This window comes from Pongo abelii, chromosome 12, assembly GCF_028885655.2.
Source record: "Pongo abelii isolate AG06213 chromosome 12, NHGRI_mPonAbe1-v2.0_pri, whole genome shotgun sequence".
NCBI classification, from domain to species: Eukaryota; Metazoa; Chordata; class Mammalia; order Primates; family Hominidae; genus Pongo; species Pongo abelii.
This window is the reverse complement of record NC_071997.2, coordinates 76,169,787-76,196,707: the sequence shown is the minus strand read 5'-3', so window position 1 is coordinate 76,196,707 and position 26,921 is coordinate 76,169,787. Positions and strand designations below refer to the sequence as shown.

The 26,921-nt window shown below is 39.2% G+C and overlaps 1 protein-coding gene across 6 annotated transcripts in view; it reads left to right on the top strand.

Moving 5' to 3' along the window:
* Positions 1-26,921, top strand: part of CCDC85A (coiled-coil domain containing 85A) — a 196,743-nt gene that overhangs the window by 4,992 nt on the left and 164,830 nt on the right. For all 6 annotated transcript variants that reach the window (XM_024242489.3, XM_024242490.3, XM_024242491.3 and 3 more), the window contains exon 2: positions 3,623-4,586. In XM_024242489.3, coding sequence (XP_024098257.2) covers positions 3,623-4,586 — 964 coding nt within the window. The remainder of the gene's footprint in view (positions 1-3,622; positions 4,587-26,921) is intronic.

Genomic DNA, 26,921 nt, shown 5'->3' with positions numbered 1-26,921 from the left:
ACAATAAGAAATTCTTCTCAGTAGCTATAGCTGTAGCCTGTTTTGGCCAGAGGCCTGGGGCTTTATATGGATGATCAGTCCATAAACACATATTGAGTGTCCACTGTATGCAAGGCACCATGCCAGATATGTTGCATATTCAAAGAAAGACTTTTGGAATAGACCCTGCCCTCCAGAAGCTAAGATGTCCACATTAGAAAGGAGAAAAAATTGATGTCTAGTGATTGTTCTAGCTAGAGTGTGATACAGGCCTTAAACAGTGAGTGGGAAAGTTACTTCATTCATTCATTCACGGGTACTTTTCTGTGCCGCGGGAAACTTCTCAGAGGAATCTCTCTTCTTAGGTTCATATGGGGTAGAAGATAATATTTTCTAGTTGGAATGCACAGACGTAATCATAGCTCATAATTAGCTGACAGCTAAAGGTGGAAAGGCAGGGGACAGCCTTTCAGGCCTGGCTGAGGGGTTTATTCATTTTCCCTGGCAAAGGAAAGGTGATGGGGATTGATAAACAGGAGAGGCAAAACATGCAGGGGGTATTTTGGCGTTTTTTTTTTTTTTTTTTGAGACAAGGTCTCACTCTGTTGCCCAGGCTGTAGTGTATCGTGAACTTGGCTCACTGCAACCTCCTCCTCCCAGGTTCAAACGATTCTCCTGCCTCAGGTTCCTGGGTACCTGGGATTACAGGCACGTGTCACCATGCTTGGCTAATTTTTGTATTTTTAGTAGAGACAGTTTTCACCACATTGGCCAGACTGGTCTTGAACTCCTGACCTCAAGTGATCTGCCCACCTCGGCCTCCCAAAGTGTTGGGATTACAGATATGAGTCATTGAACTCAGGTGTTGTTGTTTTTTGTTTATTTTAAATTTCAACTTTTATTTTAGATTCGGAGAGTACAGTGTGTGATGCTGAGGTTTTGGGTATGATTAATCCCATCTTCCAGGTACTGAGCATAGTATCCGATAGTTTTTTAACCCTTACCTCCCTTCCTACCCCCCTAAGAGCCCCCAGTTTCTGTTGTTGCCATCTTTATGTCTTGAAAAGCAGGGAGTATTTTTGAAGGTCTGACTGAGGAGTGCTTACATTGGAGTGGGTGAGGTGAAGGAGTGGATGGTGCAAACAAAGGCAGGGAGGCTGCCTGGGAGGCTGTTGGCAAAGGTCAGGACTGAAAACAGAAAGTGGCAATGAGAAGCAAAAAGGAGAGGCGGGAATTAGAAGCAAAGAAACAGAATTGTTGGTGATGCCAAGAGTTAGAACTGGAGTTAAAAACTAAGCTGCATAAGCTTCTTCCTAATACCCACAAATTCACTCCCATGACTGTAGGAAGTGGAGGATGTGGTTGACAGGTGTTTTATAATTTGTTTTTTAGTCTATGTTAGGGGCAGTGTTGAAATCAGCCTGAGTCTAAGTGAATTCAGCCGCCTTTCTGAGTACCTCTAGTTCTGGATCGGTTGGCAAGACCAAAGATTTTCAGGCTTTTTGAAGCAGTGAAATCTTAGGTAGCAGCCCTGTAGCTGCCCCTGTTTCATCCTTACCAAACTACAGTGCCTCAAGGAACTGCTGGCTCCTTGACTGTATGCATAAATGGAGAATAGGTGGGAACTCCACTAGTCATCTTAAAAATTCCTTGGCTTCAGGTATTTACACAGGGAGTGCTGTGTTCTCTGTACACAAAAGTAAATAGGTGAGGTCTCTGTTCTTGTGACTCTAGAGAAGATATAGTCTAGAATGAATGGTCATACTCACACATTTCTTCTTACAAATTGTAGTAAGTCTGAGGGATGATGGTAGACCATAGATTGGGGGTGGACCTTCTATAGAATGGTGTCTATGGGGAAGTGACTTATAAAATGAGACCTGATGGTTGTCTAGAAGGCTGGGGAGAGCATTCCAAGTGAAAGAGGGAAAGGCCTTGCCCTTTGAGGACCTGAAACACAGCCTCAGTGTGTGATGAGGAGGGGTGTTCCCACCTTCTCCACTGCTACCACACGTCCAAGCCACCATCATCTCCCTCTACCTGGACCAGCCCAGGAGCCTCCTTGTTAATCTTGCAGCTTCCACTTTATCCTGACCCTCCCTTCTTTTCTCCCCTACCCCGTCAGTCTGTTTTCCACACAACTATGGAGATTCTTTACAAAAGGAATCATGTAATGTCACTCCTCTATCCTCAGCTCCCTAACAACCCAAAGCCTTTCCCGTCGCTGACCATGCCCTGTATATTCTAGGCTCTGATGCCTCTCAGACCCCCTTTCCCATGTCCGTTGACTTGCTCTCTGTTCTTTAGGCATGCTCACCTCCCTGTACTTGAGCTCTTGCTCTCATGCTGGTCTTAGGGCTTTTTACTTGCCCTCTCCCTGCCTGGGATCATCTTCACTCAAATGTTGGCTCCTTCATTCTACCCAGGTGTCTGCTCAAATGTTTCCCTTCTCTGTAGCGGTATCTTCTCTTGAAAAAGAGTATTCTTTAACCTGCTTCAATTTTCCTTCCAGAACTTTTCACTGCATGATGTTATGTTCTAGACGTGTTTTTTTTTGCCAGTCTTTCCGACCACAATAAAAGCTGTACCATGTCAAGGTCTTTGCTGCATCCACTGATATATCCCTACCACCTGGACTGGTACCTGGTACAGTAATAGATGCTTACTGAATATTTGTGAACAAACAAGTGAATCATCACTCATGCAGGAGAAGTAGGTGGAATCAATGTATCTGGGGCCTTGTGTGACTTAAAGGATTTTGCATTGTATCCTAAGGGCCATGAGATTAAAGGATTTCAAACATGGGAATGACAAGATGAGCTAAATTTTGGAGGTAGAGCTCCAAAGCCTTGTTTGGTTTTGAAATGGAAGGTTGAAGGAGAAGGAGATGCCAGGGATGACCCCAGGTTCATATAAAGAACAGTGGAACAGAAAGAGGAGGCATTTGCTGGGAGGTGCAGTTTGGGGAGAGAGGTCTCTTAATTTAAGGCTCAGGTTGCTTGAGATAAGTGAGAGATGCCTGGGAGATGTTCAGGTGGGTGTGGCAAGTAGGGGTTGGATGTGCAGGGATGAAATGCCACTAGAGGGCAATTGTGCCTTTCCCTACCAGGGGAATTGGGGCTGCATATTCCATGTCAGGGCTGAAGATCTAAGCAGTGCTTGCTGTTTACTCTGTTGAAAGGTCTGTTGTCTCAGGGCTCTTAAGCATTTCACAGGTCACAAGCAGTTATTTTTCTTTCTTGAGGGTGAGGCAGGGGAGCCTTGTTTTTATCTAGTGACTGATTTCTTGATAATGAACTGGTTGCTCCCTAACTACTGACTAGATGACCTTGGACAAGTGAAGCGTTGTGAGGTCCGGTTTCCTCTTCTGTATAAGAGCCATAATAATTATTATCCCCTAAATGTTTGGGTAAAAATTAGATGACATAATGCAAGTAAAGTATTGTGCAGGGATAGAACTGATACTTAAGTTAGTTTAATTTTTATGGACAGCTACAAATCTTCAGCTTCCTCCTGTTCCCTCACCTCCTCCCCTAACCTCACAGGTAATTCACCAGTTACAGGCTCTCCCTTTCCAGGAAGTCTGAGCCTGCTGACACCTCAGATGTGTACCTCCCTTGAATGGTTGTGTCTCTCTTTTCAGGATATCAACCAGAAACTCCAGGAGGACAACCAGGAACTGAGGGACCTCTGCTGTTTCCTGGATGATGACCGGCAGAAAGGCAAGAGGGTGTCTCGGGAGTGGCAGAGACTGGGTCGCTACACTGCCGGGGTGATGCACAAGGAAGTGGCCTTATACCTGCAGAAGCTGAAAGACCTGGAGGTGAAGCAGGAGGAAGTGGTGAAGGAGAACATGGAGCTCAAGGAGCTCTGTGTGCTACTAGATGAGGAGAAGGGTGCAGGCTGCGCAGGCAGCCGCTGCTCCATCGACAGCCAGGCCAGCCTGTGCCAACTCACAGCCTCCACTGCACCCTACGTGCGGGATGTGGGTGACGGCAGCAGCACCTCCAGCACTGGCAGCACTGACAGCCCGGACCACCACAAGCACCACGCGAGCAGTGGCAGCCCGGAGCACCTGCAGAAGCCCCGGAGCGAGGGCAGCCCGGAGCATTCCAAGCACAGGAGCGCCAGCCCCGAGCATCCACAGAAACCCAGAGCCTGTGGGACCCCAGATCGCCCCAAAGCACTCAAAGGACCTAGCCCGGAGCACCACAAACCCATGTGCAAGGGCAGCCCCGAACAGCAAAGGCACCCGCATCCAGGGAGCAGCCCCGAAACACTGCCCAAGCACGTGCTGAGTGGGAGCCCGGAACACTTCCAGAAGCACCGGTCAGGGAGCAGCCCTGAACACTCCAGGCACAGTGGAGGGAGCCCGGAGCATCTTCAGAAACACGCTCTCGGGGGGAGCCTAGAGCATCTCCCCAGAGCCAGGGGCACCAGCCCGGAGCACCTCAAACAACATTATGGAGGGAGCCCTGATCACAAACACGGAGGAGGCGGTGGAGGAGGTGGAGGCAGCGGCGGAGTCAGCAGGGAGGGCACCCTCAGACGGCAGGCGCAGGAAGACGGGTCACCCCATCACCGGAATGTCTACAGTGGCATGAACGGTGGGTCAGTATGTGCTGGGGTACTGCTTGGGCTGGGGAACTCAGTAGAGAGTTATGAATGATGATGGACTTTCCAGCCACGTAAGAAAGTGCAGGCGCTAGCTAGGGAGTGGGTTTGGGGAAGGAGCAAATGTTGGACCCAAAATCATGATGTGGGGTTCTTCTCCTCCATCTGTTTTTGTTCTAAACAGTTATCAGTCAGTGTGAAGAAGTTTGGGGATGAGGGTTTATGGGAGGGAGAGGAACAGTAATTCCTTAGGACCCTGAGTTGTCAAAGGGAAATCTTTGGGTACTGGTGATAAAAAATGGAACCATTCTAAGAGTCTTTCATCTTAAACCTGAGCATTTTCTTAGCAGTGTGTGCTGTTTCCTACTAGAGCTTGTTTGTGGAATGGTTGCCAAAAGGATTTTGAATCCAGTTAATAGGTTAGGTACAAGAAGAAATGAATATATCTATGAAAAACCAATAACATTAAAAAAGAAGTATGATGTTCTTAAACAGGCTTGATGCTGGTTTGCCCAAATGTCTATAAATATGCCTGACTTTACCTTAAGGATTTTTTCCATTGTGTTGGAGGCCTGAATCTGTGACATTTCTTTGCATCTAAAACGCATCAGCTGATTCCCTTTCTACTCGCTCAAAATCCACCAACACTGTCATCAAACTCCCTTATACATATTCCAACTAATATGCTCTCTTACACTGCAAGAGACATCTTTCCTGGTTGTTTGAAAGTACCTTTTTAAAATGTACAGATGTGTTTGGACACTCTTTTGGTTTCTAAAGCATAATGTCCACTACATTTGCTGAGGCAGTGCTAAACCTGAGCTTTTAAACCTTTTCAAAGAGGTTTAATTTTCTGCATCTTGGATCTGAAACCACTTTGCACTTAAGAGAGAAAAAATCATTTCTTAAAGAATAAAAAACAAAAAAACTCCACAATCCTTTTATGTTACCTGTGGTTGAATTGGAGCTAAAACGATTGATTTTATATACTGTGGGGTTTTGTTTTCATTGAAAATATCTGAGGGTTTTTGCTTTATTTGGAAGGTGCTCTGGAGTCTGCAGCCAGCTCCAAGCAGTAGTGGAGGAGGCTGCCAGTTTTAGCAGTGACAAGAAGGGGTAAATTTCAATATTGTATTTGGGGATTTACCTGTTGGATTCCATTTTATCCTAATCCTTTTCTCATAGTGATGAAAATTGCCTCCTGAAACTTGACTTCAAATGCATGCAATGTTCTTTTAAGCACAAGTGGAAATAAAAAGGTTGGGAAAGATGGGAGGCTACTGCTTTCTCTGTTGTTGGGAGTTGGAGGCCCAGAGAAGCCAGTTTGCCTCTTGTGTTGAGGTGTCCTGGCTGGTGCCTTTCCAAGATTGAACCTTCACTCACTCTTTCCAAGAGCTATGGAGATGCTGCCCCCACCCCCACCCCATTGCTGTAGGCAGTCTTGGCTGCCCAATTCTGTACAAGAGATGCAAGTCATTTAAAAAGAAAGTTTGGTTGTGTTACTATCATGAGATTGGTCATTGGACATGAAGCTTGTCTTTGGAGGGGGGATAGTGGAGTAATGGGAAGGTAAAGTTAATGATTTTTCCATTTCTTGATTACTTTTTAATGAGCTTGAGAAGTAAATATGTGCACCATTAAAAGGAAACTTTGTCTCTGAAACTAAAAGAAAATATTAGGGACAATTGGATCACTTAAAAACAATTTCTCTTTACAAAAGGGCTTCTTTATATAAAGAACTCTAGTTTAATCACCGTATGATTTGACTTCTAAGAAAAGTTTTTAGATGCAGCTTTTAAACAATGCCTTGCATTGTAGGTAAGGTGTATCTCCTAGTAAAGATGACATTACATCATAGCTTATTGCCTGGATACAGATAAACTTAGTGGGGCAGGTAAATGTTTCTTAAAATTTAACACTATAATTTAGTTAAAACTGATGTAATAGAATGATAGTGAAGTTCAAATCTTATGTCTACTTCAAGTTTTCTCATTCTTAAGTGACCAATCTTATGCTGACAGTTGATAGCCTCAGAGTATATTTGCAGTGCATTTGCACTGTATTTTAATTTCAGTAATTAATTGGAAAATGAAGTGGCACAATGAGATGTTTATGGATCATCAGCCTATAAACATGGGCATTGGTAACTTGTATTTATCCTGCTGTTACAAATTAATTTTTGATATGGATGGTAAAACATGCTTTTTCATATTTTTAAATCCTTACACAATTTGTTTGAATCATTTGTGTGTAAATAGATAGGAAGCAGTATCAAGGTTAATTCAGAATTGCAGATTTGCTGACTCATTTCCAGAGTCATTCTGCTTGGGGTTTGTGTGAAATATGAGTGTTTTGGATGAGCACTTGCATGTTTTTACGTGAACAAAAAGCATGTGAAAACAAATGGGAAGTGTGTGTGCATTATGGCAGACTGAAACAGAAATGAAATATACATTGGCAGGATATTGTCCTACCTGTAAAGATATGCATTCCCTCCCAAAACACACACGTATGCACACTGAGAGGACATCAGTGAAAAAGATGACTGTTTTTGTTGACTGTGCCTTGAGCATTTATAAATCTTCTTGTGCTTATAATTACAAACTCAGTGGATGAAATAATTGAACTCATTCAAGAGTTTCTTTTGGGAATGCAAAGATAAGTTTTAGCTATTTTTTCTCTCTTAAAAACATCTTAAGTCTGTATAATAATTTCTTAATTAGTAGGTGTTTAGAAAACAACAAAAGCAAAAGCAAAAGATTTAAACAAATCTCCAAACTAAACAAAATTCTCAAAAATGCATTTAATTCTTTAGAAGTTACTGTTCAATGATTTCTTTCTAGTTTGTGTAGAGTTCCATTTTCAAATAGGAAGTAGATTCAACACTTACCACATCTAGGCATTCAGGCATTTGTCCATTCATTCAAATTGCTTGCTTATTTCATATTTGTAGATTAAGTAATTAAATAACCATTGCCATTTATAAATGTTCATAAACTGACAGCCTGAACTATTGAGAATGGGAGTTTCACTTACTTGATTCCATTGACATCCAAGGTTGAGTGGAATTTTCTTAGGTGAAAGTGTTTCCTTCCACAACAAAATGAAAGAGTTTTGCTTCCAGATACTAGCTGGCAGGCATTTGCTTTTAAACAGGTAACTATTTAGCTCAGGTCATGGATGTCTTGGATGATTTAGGCTCTTCTAACAATAGCTGTGTTTGTTATTGGCCTTCAAGACAAAGAAGATTCTGATGATCACAGATCCTTACAAGTAGTTCACCCACTGGATATAATGAATGCAGAAGAAAAAATAGTAAAAATAGTTTGATATTAATTCTATAAGCACATATTGCTGGTGACCGGCAAATGAGAAGGAATAAATAGACGAAGAAATGGTACTCTTCATAATCTTCTTTCTTCTTCTCCATCTTCTAAAAAAAAAAAAAGGAATTGTTTAATTATCCTGGTGGGTCTGATTCCCTTTGCCTTGTTAGAGCAAGTTTCAGTGAGCAGTAACATTGTGCTCTCCTTAAACATCACTCCAGCCAATGAGAGCAAGCATGAGGAAACCATTCACCTGCATTAAACAAGGTCCATTTAGAATTACATTGGTCTTGCTGAATGGTGTGTCAGGGTTGTAAGTCTTCCTCCTGAAAGCTTCCTATTGATTCTTTTCTTGTTTTGTGAGGGTATCTCTCGAGATGGAAAGAGCAGGCTGTTTCTCCCAATGAACTCTTCCAGTTCAGGGTTTCTTTACAGCTACACTATTATTATTTTGGACCAGATAATTCTTTGTTGTGAGATGCTGCCTTATGCATTTCAGGAGGTTCAGCAGCATCCCTGGGCTTTACCTCTGAGCATCCCCCTAGTTGTGATAATAAAAAATGTCTCTAGACACTGCCAGACGTTCCAGGGTTGTGAGGGGTGGTAGGCAAAATTGCCCCTGGTTCAAAACCATTGCTTTAGAGCAGTGGTTTTCAATCTAGCTGCAGATTAAAATCACTATGATAGCTTTGAAAAAATACCGGTGGCTGAGCCCTACACTGCACTGTCAGATGCAGATTGAATTGGTCTGGCACTGGACTTGGGCACTTTGCAAAAAGAGCTCTCAGGTGATTCTAATGAGCGGACCAGTTGGAAACCATTGCCCTCAGTGAGTGATTTTGCTTAAGATGGGTTGGTGTGAGTGAAGGTTTCAAACACTCAGGCTTCCTGGGAAGAAGAAAACTTCTCCTTTTCCTTTGCTTAAGTCCAGGACTGAGAAGGACTGATCCTAGCTGTTACCGTAAAACTTCACTCCATTCTAGACTAAAGTTGTCTAATAACATACTATTTTGGGATATGGGTTGAAAATTTGTGTTTTTGATGGGTGGAATTGTTAGGCTAATTTGAGGGAAACTCTGGCGTATGAGTAGGCTCATGACTGCTTTACTTTTTAAAGCCTTTACATCCAGATAGAAAAAGAAGCACATGAGTTTCTAACCTATTTACGGCGGCGGTGATGCCTGCACTGCCTGCAATGCTAATGGGTATTTCCCGCAAGAGAATATTGCATTTCAAATCTCCCACTTTGTAGGTTCCACCCTGAGTTTTAAGACTGCTCCTTATTCTCTGTTGAGGTTATTAATGAGTAAACAAAAAATGTTGATAACACAAAGTGGCCTTGTCTATGAGGGGTCAGATAACCTGTGTGTGGAAGACCCCAGCAGTGTTTCTCTGAAGTGGGATTGTCTGTGAATTAAGTAGTGTGCACTATAGCATGAATAATTACTCTCATAAATCTTTTATTTTGCTTAAAAAAGTCAGCACGTCACTTGTGAATGAATTTGGACAATAGAACTTGAATGTCTCCTGGGAGAAAAATTTTAACAGTTACAATTATGGAATACGAGAACTAATTTTAATTCAGGCCCTCTGTGTGTATTTTCTATTGTGTGAACTGACAGATGGTTAAGGAAATAAATAATGGTTTTTGTTCTTCAAACTTCAATACTGTAATTTGGTAACCTTATGCACACTTTGATAAGACATCAACTTAAGTTTTTGATAAAATTGATTTATTGTACCATACTTGTATATGCAAAGCATATTACATTATCATAAGGATACATTTTGACTTAATGACATAAAAAGCTTAATATTGAAAATGTAGTTTGTTTAAGAAAATTGCAATATATATCAGAGGAAAACTATTAGAAAACCTAGATGGCTTAGAAAGGTATTTTCTAGTACAATGTAAGGTTTTCAACTCCACTGACAATGATAGCACAATGCTATAAACGTTATTTAAATCTGGAGGGTCATTTTCATCTTTTTCCTACAGAGATTGCCTATCAACTTTGTATATATATGTGTATATACATGTTTATATACATTTCAGTAACTTTAATATTGCATCTGCACAATGCCAAACATTCAGTTGATTTCTATTTGGTCAAACTAATGTTCCAATGCGTCTGGCATCCTGTCACATAAGCTAGTTGCTGCCATAAAGTAAACGAAGCATCTCTTTCAACTGATTATAATCCTGTCCTTTAGACTCAGTTGAAACCAATGAAATGTTTATATCTTCTGGCTTGTTGCAACTTTTCAGAAGATATAATAGAAAAAAATGTGACCATTGAATTAGTAATGCATTTATCATTTCATTTTACCTGAAATTGGTTAGAACAAAGGTTGGGGAAGTGAAAAGCTATGGTGAGTTATTCCATTTCATCAGGTCACAGCTTTTCACAAGTGTCAAATGAATCAGACACGTGAATACAAATGCATAAGTACATGAATAAATGAATGCAATACAAATACAAAATGTGTAGGGCTATACAGTTAAGTCATAGTAATGATAGATTATTCTGGAGGCATGGATGTAGGGATGTTAGTCGATCTCCACTTTACACTCAGAAATAAAAGTGTAAAGTCAAATTTTGCCAAAGCTTTAAGAAAATAAATAATTATAATGTTTTACTTGTGTAGCAACTTTGGGCCAGTGTATCTGTGATTGGAGTAAGTTTTCCAGGCTGAAATTTATCACCTTAGGCTCTACGACTTACTTTTGATGGTTAGAGATAGAACTGTGGATTCCTTCATTAAATGGCCCTGTATGAGTATTCTTTTTCTTTTTTAATCTCCTAAAAATAGATTTCCAGTCACTTCTAGTACTGCCATGATGTCAGCTGCACTCCTTGCTGACCTCAGCAGGCCTGACTTTAACTCATTTTCTCATTGTTTCTAAATTCTTTTCTGCTGTTTCCAATGGCTGGTCATAGCCTGGGAATGCAGATAACTGCCCTGCTTAGAAATGTGTTTAAAATAAATAACCATGAGGTGTCCTTCTAAGAGTAAACTGCATGAGCTTCAGTTCATAGTCCATATGCCGTAAGTATTTTAGCTTTTCAAGGTTCATTTTCCTTTTTTTTTTAATTTGAGATGGAGTCTTGCTCTGTTGCCAGGCTGGAGTGTGGTGGCGTAATCTTGGCTCACTGCAACCTCCGACTCCCTGGTTCAAACGATTCTCCTGCCTCAGCCTCCTGAGTAGCTGGGATTACAGGCACACACCACACACCACCACGCCCAGCTAATTTTTGTATTTTTAGTAGAGACGGAGTTTCACCATGTTAGCCAGGATGGTCTCCATCTCCTTACTTGGTGATCTGCCTGCCTCTGCCTCCCAAAGTGCTGGGATTACAGGTGTGAGCCACCGTGCCCGGCCCATTTTTGCTTGTTTGCTGAGACTTGACTACAGATGAGTAAGGCACTATGTTTCTATAATATTATCAACTCAAATATTTGCTTCTTGGATACTTTGGTATAACCAAGTTGCCCTTGATAGTACTTTAATACATAATATTTATGGTGAGCATTGAGCATATTTGGAAAATATATTTATTTTGAATTTGATTTTGGGACCTATTAAGAATCGTTCCATGTTCTGAAATGGGCTGATTTTCAAGAGAGCTGGGAAATTTGAGATTCAATATCAAGAGCAGACCACGGGACACTTGAGGATACGACATAAAATCTCAGCTCTAATTTATGTCTCTAATCTGCAAAAGAGTGAGGTTCAAGTTACTGCTGCTCCTGACATAAATTGCTTTCTCTTTAGAGTGCCATTCAAGTGTTTCTAATAGAAAGAACCTCTGCTCTTTCTTAGATAGAGGATCCTTTAGCAGCAGAGAGGCAGAAGAGGTGTTTTTGAAAAGGGAAAATAGCAGAGGAGTAGCAGGTTATATTGTCATCCTTATAAAGGCAATACTGGTTTGTTGTTCCAAAGATAAAAGGCAATAACTGCGTTATTCACAGATGGCTGTTCATTTACCATTTTTACATAATAAAATTTATGTGTATTATGGAATTTTTGTCTCAAATCATTGTCTTGGGACTTCGTCCTGGCTCCTGATCAACATTAGGCACATATTCAATTACCGGATAAATGAAACTTCAGGAATTATATCTAATAGTTTTATTTTTTTATTTAAAAATTTATCAGAATCTTAGTTATTTAGGCCTTCCGTAGGCTTTTCCATGAGACAGGAGATATCTAAGGGAAAAAGAGTGGATTTTGTAATTGCTCAAAAACTATATTTCAATTATTTCATCTCTCTGTCCACACACACACACACACACACACACACACACACACACAGCATTTAGTGTTCTTGTATGTATATTTAAGGATGTTAAATGCATTACGCTTAAAGATATTGAATGGCTTTTTTTATACCTCCTTCACCTTCATTTTCAGCCATATGAAGGAAAGTAAATCCTTTAAAAATTTTAAAACCTGGCAAACAAAATATTTATAGCACCAGTTTTGCCTGCTGGTATGGTTGAGGGATAGAACATTTAGATTAACTTTCGAAGACTAGGCATTTGAAAGTGGCCTTTGATACTCCCTGGTGAGTTGGCTTTTCTAGTGAGATCTAGTCAGATATAGTCATTGTTGCATTAAACTCAGAATTTTGCCTTCTGGTCTTGATTATAAAGAAAAGTGAAAAGTCTTCTCATCTTTCTCCTAATTATTCAGGGACTTTTTGGCTTTTAGGGAAACCCGTGATCTAGGCTGTATATAGCTATAACTTCCTAAGTGTCCATAATTGCTAGTTCTTAAAAAATGTTAAAAAGCATGAATTGCTTTTGGGGGCATGGTGTGTGTTTTCTTACCAGTAGGAAAGAAACCCAATTGGTAGTGAATATGTACATGCATATTTATATATGCATATATTGATGCATATATTTATTAATTCATTTAAATGAGAATAGATGTATATATTAATGCTAAAGAATAGGAAGAAATGAGGGCAATATAGCTGTATTTAGTTTAGAACATCATAGAATCATAGAACTTAAAGCCATAAAGTACACTCTATGTTAGAGCTGTGACGTACTCAACCTGCCCATGTTCTGAATGAAATCATTGACTTCCAAAGAAGGTTAGTGAATTGTCCAAGGCCAGATGTCAGTTAGTAGAGGACTAGAAAGAATCAAGCTGACTCCCAGGGCATGGGGTCAGTGTCTAAAGAAAACATTTATTCTTCTAGACATAGAGGCCACTTGAGGTAGAGGTAATGTTAATGATAGAGACCCTAAATGGAATAAGGAACCAATTTTTCTCAATTCTTATTGGAAATCCCAGAAAATTAGACACATGCAGTGATGGGAGTGTGAGATAAGATGAGTATCACTAGCCTCTGGCTTAGAAAAGTATCAGAGAAGACCTGGTGATCTATTAGGTGAGCTCAGAGCTATTGCCTGGAAACCTCTGATTCAGCCAGATGGGACACACAGTTCACAGCTGGATGGACAACTACCAAAATGCATTTTTAATAGAAGGAGTATTCCTATTCCTAACCTGGGAGTTCAACAACCTTAGTATCCTTTTTCTTCCCACACAGACTCTCCTTACCCCGAGGCCATATTCCTTCCAGATAAACATTCTTGAGAAGATGGTCTGACCTTAGTCTGGTCCTTACATAGCCACTTGCATTCACAGCCAAAGTGCTGTGTCTGGGGAAGTGTTGGTTTCTGGAATGCAAGGAACAGAAGGGAAAGAGACCAGGAGCAAAGGGATGGGCCAGATGGCAACACCAAATGCTCTCAAGGAGTTGCGTTTTTTTAATAACTCAGCTTACTGCAAACAAAACTAATTAAGCCAGTTATTCTGATTTATGCTACTATAGGAAGAAGTAAAGTACACTTACATTCCTCTTTCGATGGCATTTAAAAGGTCAGAATACCTGAGTTGCAGATTTTTGTTCATAGCAGCCTGGTCTGTTGAACCACTCTTGAGAATTCAGATTAACCAAGCTCATTAATTCAGCATCTCTTCTGTTTCCCTGGACAGCAAGTGCCAATTCACCCATCCACCCAAACAGAATAATAAGACCCTGAAAGGCAAGTCATTAGTCATATCTGCGGATGATGGATTAGATGTGATTTAACAGGAAAGTGAGGTAAGAGTCAACTTATAGTAAGGAAGAGAGAGTGAAAATAACAGACAAAGGCAATTGTGAGACATCAGTTTTTGAGGGGGATGCTGTGAAGAATTTAAAGGAATCTGTTTGGCTGTGCGTGTTGTTAATGGTCTTATGTTGATTGGCAGGGCAGTCCTCTTCACTGTTACAAAAGCTGACCAGAATTGCTCTGGTTATGGAGTCATGAGAGAAAGTGGCTGAATTTAGCTGCTTATTTTACATATGAGGACACTTATGAAGAGAGTACATTTATAATTATGATCAATTTGAGGTCTAGGAATAAACGTTATCCAGGTGGTTTGCCATGAATAGCTCCCCCAGTATAGTGACTTTCATGAGAAACAGTTTGGAATCAAGCTTTTCAAAATCTGTGGAAGAACAGGCTTGAAAATTGTGTTTTTTTTTTCTTTTCTGTATCTCTTTAGCACTTAAATGGAGATCAAGTTCGAGTCTTTAGTCCCTTATTCTAAAACTATGTGCCATGTGGTTTTCATCTTTAATTTCTTTGGCTTTTTTCCCGTTGCAGTCTCAAAATTGCCCACTTTGGGGCTTATTGGCCTAGCACATAAATCTATCTTCAGTGGAACCATTTTTTGCCAGAGTCTGCACAGCCAGGTATACAAAAGACATTGATTTGAAAAAGGGAGCTAAGCTGGTTCGATTATTTCTATTCGCAAAGCATATGTAGTTATTTTTACATTTCGAGTATCCCTGTGGACTTTCACCCATATGTTAAGGTAATATGTGGTTACCTTAAATTGACATATGGCATCTAAGCTTTATTTACAGCTTTACAGCAATGAAAAATAATTTTATAAACTTCCTTTAGATAAATTCTATTTTAATTATGAATAAAAATGACATTTATTTAAAATGTGTTTAAAACACTTTAATTGACTTAAATTCCCATGGAGTTTAAAAAGAATAGTGTGATACACCAACTTCCTAAAGGGCTTGATAATGGCATGCCTACCCAGCTGGAGTTTTAGATTCGGAACTGGCTTTGCCACTTTCTTGCTGTGTAGCCTTTAGTACACCATCAACCTCTGTGGGCAAAATAATTTATCCATCAAGCAAGGGGCTAAGAATAGAAATTTTTCTGAGTCAGTAGTACCAGAATTTAGATTTCACAGGTAAATAAAACCTGAGAATAAACCTGGAATTGCCAGGTTTTTACTTCATTAGGTGTAGATGGTAAAATAATCATCTGTCAACATCATAATTTCATAGAAGAAGATCCTTTAAACACTTACAGTGAAAAATTACATACATTTACTAAAGGGCAATCTTTTTCTCCAAAGAAATACTGAAAACATTGTATTCTTACATGTCTATTCATTGTTTTGGAATAATAATGACATATAATGAAGTGTTCAGATTCAACAATGCAACAAAATTCATTTATAGTGCTGAACATGTTTTAAGACCTTATTTTTTAAATCTCATCCATAATAGAAAGTCTGATTTCACACAGGTTTGTATGTTGATAAACATAGAAGCCACAGTGTTAACTCAGTTTTATTTAGGCAGGTTTTGGGTGAGGAAGCCGGAAACCACAGTCCATGCTGCTTCCAGTTCTTGCCCTTCCTCTTCCAAGGAAAGGAAGAAAGGAGATTAATCTACCTGTATGTCTAATTGCCTTGGACTGGCGGCTTTTCTCCCTACCTGCTACTCACCTGACTTCCTCCAGGGGTTGTGCATCTGGGCCTGGACTTCTGACATGGAGCGATGAGGATATGTTTGTTCTGACAGGAATTCTGTGTGTAGGTGGAAAGTTCACCATGCATGGCATGACCTATAAAGAACCATTGTTCTACATTCTCTCTGCACTCCTGTGCCTGGTCAGAAACCTGTCAGGATCGCAGCAATTCATCTAGCAATATCTGAATAAACTGCACCCTCTTTGAAGCACCACAGTGATGAGTCTGAACACCTCTCGGCAAATAGGGAGCTAAAGAGGCTATAGTAGAAGTGACTTGGGATTTGTAATTTGTATACTTCCAAAATCTGTGGGTAGTAGCTTTCTTTTGATTGGTCAGGTCTCAGATGGCAGACAACAAATGGACTGGCTATGTGTATAACATGTACATTCTATGTCTAGTCTCTTACATAGTTCTCCACATTGCTTAGTAGGCTGGTGCTCTGGAAAAGAGAGAAGGATTTCCTTTTCTACTCCATTGTAGATCTGATTTTCTCAGGCCTCTTTACTGTCTTTGTACTAGATGGGAGAGTGTGGCTTATCAACTAAAGTTTGGAGGAGAGTAATCTGATGATGAAACAGTGGCACCAGGCTCTTCATATGTTTTAGTTATGTCCCATTTAAATGGGTTTTGATGATTTTTTTCCTGGAAAAGACCAGGCATTTTCTGCTTTCTTTGGCACTTTACTTCTATTACTTTACAGCTGACATTTGAACTAGTTTGGAGTAAGGCTCTTCAGTGAAATGGGGAAGGTAGCATTAACTGAAGAGAAGGGCAAAATCTGTGGCAATTTCATTATAAATCATTGCCTTGACTAATTAGGCAGCCATGCATGCTAAATAATGTCAGGGATAATAGAGATTTATTACAACAAATTAAAGGCTAGTCAGAGTGTGTCCTGAGATAAACAACATAGTAAAAGAAACATAAATGGCAATAAGGGGGAGCATGAGCTGATAAGACTCATGGATGTGAGTAATAGTAGGAAACCAAATTATGTTCGTATTTCATTTGCTTTGTAGAAATCTCTGCACTGTTCCATGTATAGATGAAAGATTGAGAATAAACACATACTCATTTATTCAACAAATATTTATTGTGTATTCCATGTGGGTACAGCATGGTAGTAGGTATTATGTGAGGTGTTCATGGTCTGACATGTCCATGGAAGGAGGTAAGTAGCAATAGAGATGTGTGGTTAAGCAAGAAAATGGACAGAATTAGCAACTGGTGCTGTGAGCCTGGGAGATGGGTCATTGGCTGCCGTTGTCAGGGATGGCTTCTCAAAGGCTGGTTGTGAGGTTGATTGTTAAGGAATGGTTGAATTTAGATAGGCTAGCAGGAGGGGTGAGGAAGTCTGGGAGAGAAAGTGTAGAGGTGGAAGTGAGAAAATTGTATTAAAGGAACAGTGAGGAGATGAGTAGGTCTGTGCTTAGGTATTTGTTAGGTGGTGGCAGATAATTTTGGAAAGTGAGTCAAGGCCAGATTGCCTAGGGAATGAAATACAATCCAAGAATGTTTTCTAATAGCAACATTAGTTTCTCACACAGATAGGAATATAAAATGTTTGTCATTCTTTAAACCTTGTGATTAAGTGGGCAAGGAAGGCTAGTTCCTTAGCATTAAAAAAATCTTGTTGGGATTTTAAATTGAACTCAAGTTGAATAGTTTGTTTTAAAAATTTCTTTTCAATGTCTTAGTTTATTTTGTGTTGCTATTACAGAATACCACAGACTGGGTAATTCATAATGAACACACATTTATTTGGCTCATGATTCTGGAGGCTGGTAAGTCCATGAGCACGACATCTATCCAGGGCCTTTGTGCCGCATCATTCCATGGTGGCAGGCAAGAGGGCAAGACGGCACAAGAGAGCAAGCAAGCAAGAGGGGGCCAAACTTGCTTTTATAACAGGCCCACTATCTTGATAACTAACCCACTCCCATAACAATATTAATCCATTCATGAAGGCAGAGCCCTCATGACCTAATCATCTCTTAGTAGGCCCCATCTGCCAACACTGCTGCATTGAGGATTACGTTTCTAATATGTAAACTTTGGGGAACACATTCAAACCATAGCATTAAGGATTCCTGAACAAAGAGGTTTTACAATGATCAGTGCTTGAGGGCTTTATATACCCAGATTTGTACTATGATTTAATCCCTTTTCACTTATTTTATTTTTCTAGGAAAGTTTATGCTGAATTACTGGAGAGTTTTTATAATGAAGGAGTCATCAGTTAAGAAAATGTATCTTCTGACTAATATCTTCTGAGTCAATAATGAAGATGTACTGTTTTTTGGGGAAAATAGGACCTAGTTGCCTGGGAGGCAGAAATATTCTAAATATTCTGCTAAGTGAAAATCAATAAACTAATTCTGTTTAAACAATAAAGGTAGACAAACAATCTTGCAACCTTGTGGACCCTTTGGCTAGTCTAGTGTAGTAAAATTAATTTAGCTTTTACATTTCATTTACTTTGATGTTTTTCCACTTTAGTATTTTGACCTCATTTTAGCTTGTTGTGTTCTATCTAAATCTCAGATTGTTTTCAAACTGTGCTCTTTTCAGCCCTGGAAGGTCTGTGGAGCCCCCCTGGGGTTGTTAGGAGTGCATAGGGAAGAGTAGGCAGGCTCTGCCACCCTATTTATCCCTAGCACAGCTCCAGCTTCAGCTGGAGCAAACTCTACATTTCACTGGTTTGTTTGTTCCCATTTCTGCTTAGGCTCTTAATTGAACAAAACTGACTTTACAAAGCTGACTTGAAAACCTCTAGTGTTACCCAGTGACACCAAAAGAAGCAAACATTTTGGACATATCAGACATATTTCTAGTCCAGTAAACGGATGGTCCCACATAACATTATTTTTTGATTCTCCTTATCACCTGATTTCAGCTGCAATGATAGGTGTGTTGTGACAAACATAGAGTCAAGTTAATTTACAGGCATAGGGCTTTTGTTTTTCAGAGACAGATACATAAATTGGTGTATCTTTGAAAACTTTCACCTTCGGTTTCTCCTCCTTCATGTCCACCATCTGTTCTTTATTTCATCATGCCTTATGGGGCTGTAAAGGAAACAAAATATAAATTCTTTAAAGGAAACCAAGCTTTTGCTATTTTCTACCTATAGCTGCTGAGGTGCTGATAATCTTGAATGATCACTATAAGAAACAATAAACTTTTACTAAGAAACGTAATATTTATATTTGAATCCACCAACTCAGCCTTTTCCTCCATTATTCACTCTGGAACTCTTTGGACATAATTCTTGTTTTATTGGCTTAATTAGATAAAGGTGGCTTTTATTGTGACATCAGTAGATTGCCATTCAAAAACGGTGAGTTCAAGTTTAGGTTTCTTAGTCATATGTCTGCTTTCAATTCTGAGTTCTTATAAGAATATGTTATATTGTTTCTTAAGGACTGGTTTTTACAGTATTCAAGATACCAAATTTCATTAGCCCAAAAGAAACTAAACTAAATTTCTAATTTTATCCATACAATGAAGTTTTGTTTTAGCACAATCTCCCACTGTCACCCCATTGCACACACATCCAGATATACACATCAACCGACATTGACTTTGGTAACTCACTGAAGATATAGTTCCACTGCAGCAGAGTATTTTGAAGTAGTGGTATAGGTTACAACACATATTTTATTCCCTGTAGTCTCATCTCCTGGAATCCTGTGTTGATGTAAATCAAGAAGTGCTTGGTTTGGTGAGCAGGATCTTGGGATAATTTATTGGGCACATGGTGAACCACTTGCCTGCCATAGGGTCAAGGAATGTCTTAAAACCAGCTTGATTCAGAGAGAGAAGCTTTCACAGTGATTTTATAGGCTTCAGAATAATTTTTTTTTCAAGCTTTCCCTTCCTTTTCCTCCTCTAGGCTCACCCAACACATGTGATAAAGGGCAGTAACAGCAAAAGGAACATTATTAGAAGAGCTGGCAGCCTGGGATTTGTCTCAGGATGTTTCTCTTGTCTTCTTGTAAATTCTTAACATATCATGGTCTTTAGCATTCATTTATAAATACCATATAAAACAAAATTTCCTTGGTACCCCACAGCAGACTTCAAAAACTCTTCATTTATAATCCAGCTGAGGGGAAGCAGGCAATCTTCATCTTTCTCAAGGATATCTTCATGCATACTGGCCCAGGGTCTGGTCTAGCTCAAGCAGCCCAAAAGGAAAGGAAGGAATCTTTTGGTCATGGTGTCAAATCTGGCCATTGTGAGCCACCCTGCTCTGAAGGCCTGGTGGTAGATTTGAATTTGCTGCCTGAGTACATATCCAGGTCTTTTTAATATTCAATCTCGATATGATAATTTATATCATAGCTCACTAGTACAGATGGCTGTGGTACAGTGATTTCACAGAAAGTAAATAGAATGCTAATTTGTTGAACGCAACCTATTTGAAAGTAAACACTCTTCCCGAGTCTCATGTGACTTCTTTTCTGTGTTCCTTATAAAGAAAATTAAAACAAACAGACAAACAAATAGAACCCTAGTCACTTACAAGAAGATTAATTTAGGCCTGGATGATATTTGGGGAAAATTGCAGACATGCAAATAGAAGTCTGTTCCTTTTTTTTTTTTTCCTTTTTCTTTTAGCACTAAATGTTGACTTGTATGCAAAACCTTCTACTGAATTGTTCACAGAGAATGGCCTTTTTTGTTGGTTGTTTAATACTTTGGGGCAAAGGTTTTAATCTGTAGTGGACTATAATGAACTAGTTGTATGGATAGGTCTGCATTGGTAGTAGGAACTTCTGAGAATTGGTAGTTTCTGTTTTACAGGGTTAAAAATTTACATTAGTTTAAGACTGAAGGGGACCTAAGTTAGGTTGCGATTTTGACTTTGTGGAGATGCCAAAATACAGTGTAAGGGAAGGTAAGATCAATCATTTGTTGAGATGGTTATTTCTTCATTCATTTATTTATATATTTATATTTTGTTGAGTTATTGTTATGTATGAGGTTCACTTTTTATTCAACAGTGGAATTCCTGCTTTATAGGTCATAGATTCCAGGCATGCCACTTGAGCTTATATTTATGACTTCCAAACTTACTGGCCCTTGATGTCTGTTGCCATCATCATGACTTTAAGGTGTTAGCAAATGGACCTTAAAACCCATTAGAGATACAGAACTAGAGCACATCCTGGAATGTTTTTGGAAATATCTCACTCCTCACTAGAGATGATTCTTGCCTAACATTATCTAAAGAAAAACAACAACAAAAGCCTGTGTGGTGCAGAGTAGTAATGGCAAGGTGGTCTGAACCACTCACTGTATGCTCGTTGGAAGTAGCTGTCTGTGAAGGCACATATCTGCCTTCATGTAATCTACGTACTACATGAGGAGTTGCAATGGTGGTCCAAGGGCCAAATACTGTCACAGTCATGTTTTATTTGTCCCAAATGGTGTTTTGACAATTGGAAAATTCATATACAAATCTAAGTGTCTGTTTTCTGTTGGTAAACTGGAAGGTCACCTAACACTGTCCGCACATTGCCACATGGCTACAGTCAGTGGAAACAGTACAGTGGCTGCCTCTTTAGTGGAGGTGTTCTGGTTTTCTATTGCTGTGTGACAAAACATCTCAACACTTAGTGTTGTGAAACATCAGCCTTTCATTATGTTCACAAATTTGGTGGCTCAGGAATTTGGACAAGACATAGTAGGGATGGTTTGTTTCTACTCCACAATGTCTGGGGCTTCTGCTGAGGAGACTTACATTCTGAAGACTGGGACCATCTGGAGGTAACTTCACTCACGTATCATATGCCTGGGCTGGGATGGCTTGGAGTTCCTTGAGCATCCCCCAAATTTTGGTGCAGATTCCAGAATTTCCATGTGTTCTTTTCATGTGTCTTCTGCAACATGGTGCCTCAGGATAGTCAGGGCTCCTACAGTGTGGCTCAGTTATCCAAGGGCAAGTGTCCTAGCAGAACAAGGCAAAAGCCACCTGGCATTTTGTGACCTAGTCTCAGAAGTCATACTGTGCTATTGTCTTGTACTGTATTGGTTGAAGTAGTCATAAGCCCATCAAGATGCAAGCAGAGTGGTCACAGACACCTCTTCTTGATGAGCTAAGTGACAAGGAGTTGCAACTATGTTTTAAAACCACTGATGTAGGGGACAAGCATGTTTTCATTTGCTGTAGTCTTCACCACTCCCTATTACATTGCATCCAGGCTGCTTTACCAACTTATGTTATCTGACCATTGTCAAGAGCATTTGAGTTAGAGATCACTGTTCTTCCTTGGTTCTTCCAAATTTAGATAAACTCTAAATTCTAGTTAGGGTTTGTTTTTGTCAGTGTTCATAAGGAGGATAAATCTGAATGTTCCCTTTGGGGAAAAGAGTGGGAGGCAGCATGGACTTACAGTGCAAACTTCCTGTAGGAAACTGAATATGATTTTTGGCTGAAGAAGGTAAATCCACTGAAGTATGAGTCATGCTCATTTTGGTCCTGTCTTGTATTTGCACTTGCAGAAATATATTCTTCTATTCATATATTTATTTCTTTATTTCTTATTCTTGGTTATGTGCATTTCCTCCTGCATTTCTTTATTCTGGGGAGTATGGGCAAAGCCATTTGCTTGACTATTATTTTTAAAACATCCTGTGGGTGTTATCACTATCATTGTAACTAATGGAATCTTATTTAGTAGTGCTACACTACTAGGAATGTTAGAAATAAAGCAATCAGAGTTTTTTTTTAATTAAGGCAAAATAACTAAAACTAAAGACATTCCTTTTCCTTTTTACCAAACTCTGTTCTTTGAGAGAAGGCATCACAATTTCCCTGGTTGGAATACTGCATGTTATCCCAGACTCTTCCTTATCCATCATCCTAGAATGTCAACAAATTTGGGCAACTTATTCTCCAAAATACTCCTTCTATGTGTCCCCGTCCCCTGTTACTCAGACGCACACAATCAGCCTAGACCCACATAATTTTTCACTTGGGACTTCCAGTATTAGGGCACCTACCTTGATGTTCTCCTCATCTCTAATATCTCCCATATTCCAAACGGTTCTCTGTTTTAGAGCAACCTTCCTAAAACCCCCCAGTTCGTGCTAATTCTCTGGTAACAAGCCAGCAGTGCCATCTCTGAGCCTCTGCATAAAACTCAATGTCTTTTTGTACATGACATAGGAGGGCCTGTAATATCTGGACTCAGCTCAGCTCATAGACCTTATATCCAAATTGCTCCCATATCCTCTAACACATTCACACCCCAAGTTGGTCTGGTCATAACTGGCTGCTTGCTTCTGAGTACTTGCCAGCTATGCTTGGCCAAATTCTGCACTGGAAGCCTCTGCTGGTATTCTGTCATTTTTATTGTGTGGTAAAGGCCTCGTCTTTGAGTTTTTATGGCATTCCATAGCATCTATCCCAGTATAATAGTTTGTTTACTGTGTATCTTCCCAATTCTAATTCAGATTTTTTGAGAGTAGAAGCCATCTTTTGTCTACATATCCCAATGCTTGGCTTGGCATAAGTAGGGCTCTTGGTAAATGTTTATGGAATGGCCAACTGATTGAAGCCCATGAACCCATTCCAAAATTACTGTTGTTGAATGGCAGTGTTCAGAGTATTCATAATGGGAGAGAGGACCCTTTGGCTTCGTAGTTGACAGGAAGAATGCATCACTTCCCGTGCTTTCCATACTGAAAGAGAAAACATAAATACATTTTTGGGAGGAAAACTATGAAAGAGCTTTATCTAAAATTTATGTATCTTGATTATATATTTGTGTGTATTTCAAAAGTAGAAAGTCTTAAATACAATCCTCATTGGTATATGTCAAGAAAAACCTTCCTTTGTGTGTACCTGCACTGGTGACACATTTCTTAGTGCCCTCAGTGTGCAGGCAGAATTTTCACAAAAATCCTATCAGAAGTCACCTGGTATAGTGAGAGAGACATGAGCTTTGGAGCTGTGCACACCCTGTACAGATCTTGTTTCCAGTTTCTTCGTAAGCTTCATGTCATTGGGGACAACTTATGTCACTTCTCAAAGCCTCACCTTATTTATAAAGTGTAGGTAGCAGTTAATAGTGGCTGTTGATAAATGTTAGGTCCCTTACTCCCTCCAAAGAGGAAATAATAGTCTGCCTAATTTATATTTGTTTGACAATTAGATAGCCATCTCATTTATCTCTTGGCTCCCTATTTTTGCATTGAAATCTCAGCAACTTAGAAGTGAATAAACCTCATATGCAAGGTAATTATTATTCACTATGTGTAGAGGAGACATAATATCCCAGAATCAAAGAAATGAGAAGTGAAGAGCTCTCAACTGACTCTAGTCTTGGTTAGGGCTCCATACTTTTATGTCAGCTCTGACAGCTTTCAAATGGATCACCTTGGTCACTATTACTTATAAAAGAAGAAATATGCACTTAAACAAGCTTTCAGTGAAATTGAAATTCACAATTTCAAGCTCACTTAGTCCTTGGACCCCTTTTGCCTGCTATTAGGGTGTTAGGTCAATACCTCAAATTAATCTGTATTATCTCACACCTTATAAATACAGGTTCAGAATGGCTTGGGTGGCAAGGTGGTACTGCAGCTGTTGTGATCCACAGTGTTGTTTCATGAAGAGTTCAGATTTGTGTGTAACTTGGAGCAGGTTCTTTACCAAGTCAAAGATAAAATTACCTATGTTTCAAACAAAAACAGTTGTTCTAAGAGGTTGTTCTGCATTTTTCTAGGAGGTTAGGGGAAAAGGGGAGATAAATGACTTTTGCTTGAATCCCCAAGCTCTAGGATGTAGGCCAAACAGATTGAACTTCCTCTTAAAATTTTTATTATTGTGCACTCTAGGAACCCCTTGAACAGAGACTAATGTACTTTTAATGACTGGATATTAAAGAATATTTATTTCTCAAGTATAAAAATTTGCTGTTTAAGTGATTTTCTTTTCTCCCTTGCCTCAACTCAGGCATAGAAGGAGCAAAGTCTAATAACTGAAAATAGAACAACAAAAATACCTCCCTCTCATAAATATGACATGATTATAGATGGCACAGTTTTGATAGGATAACCCAGTATAGTGAATTGTAATTTGGGGAAGGAAGGTTCACAGTCAGCAGCAGGATATGACAGGTGAGTAGAGTGCCAAGATATGGCAGCAGACATGTTCAGTGAGGCTGGAGAGACATTGGGGACCAGGTTTGGCTGATAGTAGGTGGTGATCTTGAACAGTTTACGGAGACAAGACTACACGGATAAGTACAGCCTTCTAAGGAAAAAGTTGACATTAGTATATATAATATGTTAAGAGTATGAGATCTGGGGCCAGACAAGGTTTGAATCCTAGCTTATCCACTTACTACTGTATGACATTGGACAAGTTATATAACCTCTTTGGGCCTCATTTCTCTCATTTGTAAGAAGAGGATGGTAATAATTCCTACCTCATAGGGATATTAAGTGGGTGTGAAGACAGTCAATAGTCAATGTATGCAGAGCATTTAGATTGATACCTGTGCACAGTAAGTGCTGCATAAAAAATGTCTACTTTGAATTATTAGGGTTTTCCATTGATTACCCCACCACTTGGACACTGTAGATGAAGATCAGTGGTCACATATTTGAAAGACTTTGCCAGGATGCTAATAATCTAGTGAGTGATTTTGCAGTGTATGTTTAGGTATCTCATTAATTTCTTGAGTTAATTTTTGTAAAAGATACGAGGTCAGTATCTACAATAATTGTGTGTTTTTTTTGGAGGAGGGAGCAGTACAGATGGGCCTCCAATTGTCCCAGTACCATTTGTTGAAAGGACTTTATTGAATTGACTTTACTTCTTTGTTAAAGATCAATGGACTGTATTTGTGTGGGTCTGTTTCTGAGCTCTCTGTCCTATTCCATTGACATATGTGTTTGTTCTTTCACTAATTCCACACTGTCTTGATTACTGTAGTTTGAAGTAATTACAGAAATTGGGTTGTGTGATTTCTCCAAATTTGTTCTTCTGTATTGTGTTGGCTATTCTGGATCTTTCATCTTCCTACTTAAACTTTAGAATCAGTTTGTTGATACCTATAAAACAGTTTGCTGGGATTTTGGTTGGAATTCCATTGAACCTACAGATCAAGTTGGGAAGAATTGATACTTTAACAGTATTGAGTCTTCCAATCCATGAACACAGAATGTCTCATCTCTCTGTTTATTTAGGTCATCTTTGATTTCTTTCATCAGAGTTTTGTAGTTTAGCACATATAGACCAATTTTATTGGGTTTATACCTAAGTATTTTATAGTTTCTTTGGTGCTATCATAAATGATACTTTTTCTTACATTTCAAATTCCAGTTGTTTGTTGCCGGTATATAGAAAGGCAATAGACTTTCGTATGTTAACTTTGTATCCTCTGACCTGTACTTGCTTACTAGTTTCAGTTCCAAAAGATTTTCTTGTTGTTGTTGGCTTGTTTTTTGTCATTTCTTTGAGATTTTCTACATAGGTAGTCATGGCATCTGCCAGTAAAGATAGTGTTATTTCTTGCTTTCCAGTTTTATACTATTTATTTGCTTTTTTAGTCTTCTTGTACTAGTAAGACTTTAAATACGGGGTTGAATAGGAATGGTGGGAGAGGACATTTTTGTCTTGTTCTGAATCTTAGGGGGAAGGCATCCAGTTTTTCACTGTTAAATGTGATGTTAACTGTAGATTTTTAAAAAAATCAAGTTGAGGAAGTTCCTTTCTATTCCTAGTTTGCTGATAGTTTTTTTTTTTTTTCAATCAAACTTGATGTTGGATTTTGTTAAATGCTTTTTCTATGTCAATTGATATCATGGTTTTTCTTCTTTAGACTATATTCTCTTTGAACTTCATCACTTTTTGAAATAACCCAATCTTGTGTTTGAAGGTTCATTAATCTTGTGCAGATAGTTGTGCTTTGTATGTTTTTGTATTGCTTTATAGCATGGGTTGGTAAATTATGGCCAGTAGGCCACGTTTAGCCTGTTGCCTGTTTTTACATGACTTGTAAGCTGAGAATGGTTTTTACATTTTTAAGTGGCTGGAAAAGATCTAAAGAAAAATAATATTTTATGACATGAAAATTATGACATTTAAACTTCATTGTCCATAGATAAAGTGTAATTGGAACACAGCCATGTGC